Raw genomic sequence first — 5,841 nt, forward strand, 5'->3', positions numbered from 1 at the left:
AAACATACAACACAAGCAACTGGTTAAAACGATTCAGTCGCAGCACATATAAGAAGGCTTCATAAGGAGAGCCCTGGCGGCCTTCTTTTCCTACGACGACATCTTCAGACAAAGAACAGTGCAGCCGTGAAATACGCAAATAAAAAAGCAACCACAGAGGCACTGCTCCAGGGCACCATCTACACGCCGCAACGTCATTTATGCCCTAGAGAAGCCTCAAGTCGAGCCCTTGTGTTGCGTTTCTCGCTTTTGCTGGATAAATACTTTTCCACGCTACCAACAAAGACGAAAATAGAGCAAGAGGAAGGGGAAGCTGCATCAGAACCATGACGATCAAGCCAGTAAGCGCACCCAGCGCGAAACGCGTGGTTGGCAACGTCGTGGATGCGGACAACAAGGAAGCACACGCAACCGGACAGGTGGCGGTCGAGCAGTCAGTGGTTAATCAAACGCATCGCAATGTCGTCATCGATGGTCACGGCCAGGTGAGTCTGAGTCTTTGGCTTTCCAAGACAGCGACTTCCCCAACTCCACACCACTTCATTTCCACTAATGCTTGTGTATTTGCATCGCGCAGAGTCCTCAGAGGCGCGGCGAGGTCTACGACGATTTGGCACGCACTCACCGCTGCAGCCCACACAAAAGGTGAGTGGTGGTTTTCGGCCCACATTCCTTGGGTGACTATCACATGCATGTAAAATTGCACATGTGGAGCGATGTGGGCTCCCTCCAGACATACATAGGAAGGTGCTACCCCTGCCTCCTGCCCAATCGACTTCTAGGGCGTTATACTGAAATGCCAGCATGCCCCTGCAAAATATGTAATCAGTTGGATAAGTCAAGAGCAGGGATTTGGAGCGGCTTACAGGCCGTACATATACCCTTTTAGGTTCCATAAACCAAGAAACCAAAGGAGGCTTGACTTTTGTTTGTTATTGGCTGTTCGTTAAACGACCTTTGACTGAACCAAGTTAGCATAGCAAATTTGAATCAGTTTGTAATTCGCAATGGTACCAATTTCAGCCATTGTAGTCATCATCTATATACTCTAGATTGATTGATTCATTTATTGAACTTTTCTATTATTTTAAAGCAGCGCACGTTCGAAGCGTCGCGAACACCACGACAGTCATGCGCATCATCACAAGCGCGACCGCTTGGAGCGCGAAAAACTCATCCATCCGGCCGTGGCGACGGGCAGCGTGCCTGGTGTGACTAGCAGCAAATGCACCAGTCCTCCTCTAGCCACAGCGTCTGGCAGCAGCAGCCCATCAGCAGTGGGTCGCAAGTCGCCTGAACATCTAAGCTTGGGATGTGCCAATGTGCCCACGACGCTGGGCCAGATTCCGCCAACCACTGCGGCGGCTAATCTAACGAAGATAGCGGAGGATACCTTTTCCGGTTACAACAGCGGTGACGAGCATCTGCAGCCAAAGGAGCGCAAGATTCCAGTGGAGGAGTGGAAACGTCGCGATCTGGAGTTCGCCAAATGCATGGCAGAGAACGGCTACGAACTAAAGCCCGTCGAGGAGGACGGGGCATGCCTCTTTCGGTCCATCTCGCTTCAGATATACGGGGATGAGGGAATGCACGATGTGATTCGGCAGCATACCATGGATTATATTGTAATGATGGAAGCCCTCTGCTGGATTATCTGAACTCGAACTTAATCTGTTCTCTGTTGCAGCAAGAGAACCGCGAGTACTTTGGGCAGTTTGTCACCGAGGACATCAGCAGCTATATCCAGCGCAAGCGGGCTCGCGATGCTCACGGCAATCACATCGAGATCCAGGCCATATCGGAGATCTATAGTCGCACCGTCGAAGTGTACTGCTATCAGGCTAGTAAGTTGTTCTTTTATCCAAATCGAGCGCTAAAAGCAGCTACAGTTGAGATACCTTTTTCTAAAATATTTGTATTTCAGCCCCAATCAATATCTTCAACTCTGAGCAATCGCAGGCTGGCTATCCCCCGCTCCGCTTATCGTATCAGCGTGGCTCTCACTACAATGCCATCTTGGACCCCTACAATGCCTCCGTTGGCGTTGGCCTGGGCTTGGCTGGCTACAAGCCCCAGGTTCAAACTAAAGAGGCTTTGCATCTCAGTGAGCAGCTGGAGATCGAGCAGGTGAGTTGTGCAACCGATCAGTCGATCCACCGGTATTTAGTGCCAACTTCCCAATCGTAGACGATGTTCGAGGACAAGCTGAAGACCACAGATTGGGAGGCCACCAACGAGGCCATTGAGGAGCAGATTGCACGCGAGTCCTACTTGCAGTGGTGTCGCGACAACATGCAACGATCGCGCAGCAGCAACACAGCCGGCGGCTCGGCCACATCCTCGACAGTTACTTCGGCAGAGGCTCTCACAGACTCGGACGCCTCGCCCTCCAAGTACTCGTGTGGCGGCACTAGCAGCAACGGTGAAATCGCGGCCGCAACTCTGGCTAGCGTTAGCGGTGCTGCCGGCACATCCACAATGTTTTCGATGTCGCCCAAAACACTCACCCAGTTTGGGCACAAGCTGCCGCCAGACGTCGGTGACCTGGGCGGCTATGAAAGCGACGCCACAGACATGAGCAGCACCAGCTCGGTGGGGCACTGCGGTGGCAACGCCTCCCCAAGCACTGCAGCCGCCCAGCGGTCTAGCAAAGCCTCCAAGTCACAGCGCCGCACTACACTGCGCAAGAAGCGCCGCCACGAAACTCGTGAGGGATCGATTTCTGGCAATAGGTGTGTATGCATAAATCGTGTTTTTGGCTGTGTAATATGTGAATGTAATATTATCTATCTTTAGTACTGAGGCTATTGACGCACCGGTACGCAAAAGTCCCAAGCGCGATCCTGTTCCACCTGCAGCTCGTGCCATCACCCCAGAGGCTGATCAGCAGCCGTGCACATCGAAGCAGTCGTCACACTCGCCGCAAAAGCGATTGGATGCTCCGTCGTCGAACATCTACCAGGAACTACTCGAGGCTTCCCTTGCCAATGATGGTGAGTTCCAGACAAACAGTTCTGTGGAGTCATAATCAAATCCTTCTTGCTGTGGCAGGGCTCAACGAGAGCGAGATGCTTCAGCGGGCCATTCAAATGTCGACAAGTGATTATATAAAAGACCAGAAGCGAAAGTATCTCTGCGGGCCATAGGAGATGGACGGACAACAGCCGCCACGCGTCGTTCTTTGTACAGTGATTTAAGAGTTCTTTTCGCAACGAAAACGAAACACAAAACCTACCAAAAACCAAACGCAGCAAATATCTACGATCTGAAATCTTTGATGAATTCATGAATTTATTGGACAGGAAATCGGGGCATGCCCCTTTTTTCAATCGCATACACTATACTCTATATACGTATGTATAGATTAAAGTTTTATTTTTTTTAAAGAAACCCCAATACAATGCAAAATCATTCATCATCGAATCTGCAGATTGATTTGTACAGATGCACAAATTTTGATAAGCTTCGAATTCCCGATTCTTTCCGATTTTCTATCACGAATGTGTGCGTCTCAATCCTGCTCCGTTTCCCCTAATATAATTAATGCGTAACCTGTAATTCGTACATTCATACATCATAATTTAAAATTAAATTTTAGTTTCGTACGAGAACAGTGGATCAAGCCTGCTCGCAGTACATAAAGGCATTCAAAAAATACGAAAACATACAGAATATACATAATGCTAGTGTTAAATTACTTAATTGAATATAATAAATGGTGCATAATAATCATAAATGATCAGTACTCTAAATAAAGTTAATAACCCTAGAAAGTGCAATTGTAACAATTGTTTGGAGATTGTGGGCTTACCCTTGGCACATATTAATGCGGGCAATGAGCGTTTTCTATACTCGTAGGCGGAGATCATATGAGAGAAGAAATCTCTATTAAGTATAATGCGAATGGGGCTTTTGAATATTTGGAATATTGGAAGATATCAGTTTCTAAACAGTTTCAACCAATGAAAGTTAATCTAGGAGTCGCGATATAGCACCGAGGGACATTATGAACCAATCGTTGGTAAGAACGGAGAGAACTTATCAAAGCTAGTCGTTCTCTCTTGTCCTGTGGTCTCGTTAGAAAACAATTACACAGGTCTTGGGAGTTTTCATCTTATTGCGGATCCACATATCCCCCTGACGTATCGTATTCACAGTTGTGGATTAAAGTTCGCATTACTCAATGCCTCCAAGCAATGGAAATCTCCTCAATTTATATGAAAACGAGCGAGAACGTTGTTTATACCCGATTATCAGTCAGTTGCCATCTCGCTCACTTCCGTCAGAGCGCGCACACTGGACAAGAAAGAGAGAGGGAGAAGAGAATGAATAAGCGCGGGGCTGGGTCTTGCGCATCCACTAAAATTTCATGTATTCCTTCTGGATATAATAATGATTCGATCTGATCTAGATTCGGCAGTCTCAAGACACTCATCGAGACTGACTTGTTGAGCCACATAAAATTCACGATTCCTATTTGATGCTTTAGCAACTGTATACCGTTGTCCCTTCCGCTTTTTAGATCGAATAGATGTATTGCATGAACCGTTTAGGGTCTTACGGAATATATTTCCCTCTACACTCTATTTTGAGGGCAGTCGAAAGGCAGTGCTCTTTCAGTCGTCACTGCCAGGGATTCGACCGTAATAGGCTTCGGCTTGGCATCGCACGGGCCACTTGATGGTGCAGTCATTGCATATCAACGTCCAATTATGTATATTCGGTTCCTCTGGGTGTTTGACACATCCAATTCCACCACAAATATTCCACCAATATACTATACCCCTATACTCTTTGAGTATCCGGTATAAGCACACACCATAGTATAGAATGAACAAATTCCGACAAGTTTAAGATCAAATTATATTGTTTACTACATTTTTACACTTGTTTTGTGGCTCTTTTATCGGTGTAGCAAAAGTGAAACGTACATACATTCAATTCAAATATCTGATTCTGATCCGTACCTAGATGCAAGTGTAAATCTAAATTGCAATCGTTTACATTATATACATTATATACGCGGATATATAAATATACATATACGTATGTATGTAGTGCGCCTGCATTTTACAATCATGTGTTCACGTAATCGTACAGGCATGTGCATTGCATACCATACGATACGGGTTCTATTTGTAAAAAAATACCTTTCACTAAAATACATCGCTTACAAAACTATTATTCCTTTGCACAGTTCTCTTAAAGTATGTATTCTATGGAATGTTTTTTGGGGCAGACAGAGGCCTGGGACCGACACCACTCCTAGATGATAAATAGATAGCTCTCTCTATCGTCATATGATTTTCGATTTTGAATAGTAAAGATAGGTAGGCAAATACTTTTGGAAGGAAACTGTTTTAAGCTTAATAACTGATTGCGGAAATATGGGATCGGATTTTGGAAAGATCATTACGAGCTTAGGATGCAGTTCTTAATAGAATTAGGCCTGATTTTTAACGATTTTATTAGGATTTTGGGTTAGCAAAGAATTCTGAACTTTGATTACAAGTTCCAAACAGAAGAATGTAGTCCCGATTTGTGCGTGTAGATTCGGAGACGGTCCCAACTGTCGTCGGGGTCTGGCTGGTGGGGGGCGGCTTACCATTAAAATTGTACAGCGTTGGGAGTTTCCATGTGGAAGCTCCCGGGATATTTGCTAGCGAACCTGCTGATATCGTCAACGATATTCTCCAGTGTGTTCTATCCGATTTGCGGAGTCAATTAAATTGTGTGGACCGAGAGAGTTGCGTTTGGGCCAGCCGCCAGCCGTTTGGGACTGGCGGCCGGCTGTGAGGCGGAATCGAATTTTGCTTAACTGACTTTACAAAAATCATTTGG

General features: G+C 46.1%; 1 protein-coding gene across 2 annotated transcripts; it reads left to right on the forward strand.

Moving 5' to 3' along the window:
• On the forward strand, positions 1–3,423 carry LOC6598859 (OTU domain-containing protein 5-B). 2 transcript variants are annotated; one of them, XM_026991966.1, is made up of 8 exons: positions 1–485; positions 578–645; positions 1,094–1,625; positions 1,688–1,844; positions 1,925–2,127; positions 2,188–2,732; positions 2,797–2,993; positions 3,052–3,423. In XM_026991966.1, exons 1-8 carry the CDS (start codon positions 327–329, stop codon positions 3,144–3,146), a joined length of 1,956 nt encoding a protein of 651 aa, XP_026847767.1. In that variant the 5' UTR covers positions 1–326; the 3' UTR covers positions 3,147–3,423. The 2 variants fall into 2 exon arrangements, with proteins under 2 accessions (XP_026847767.1, XP_026847768.1); XM_026991967.1 differs by having other exon boundaries at positions 1,097–1,625.
• Positions 3,424–5,841: the final 2,418 nt, after the last annotated feature.

The sequence above is a fragment of the Drosophila persimilis genome, unplaced genomic scaffold, assembly GCF_003286085.1.
Source record: "Drosophila persimilis strain 14011-0111.01,24,50 unplaced genomic scaffold, DperRS2 tig00000700-arrow-arrow-pilon, whole genome shotgun sequence".
Taxonomy (NCBI): Eukaryota; Metazoa; Arthropoda; class Insecta; order Diptera; family Drosophilidae; genus Drosophila; species Drosophila persimilis.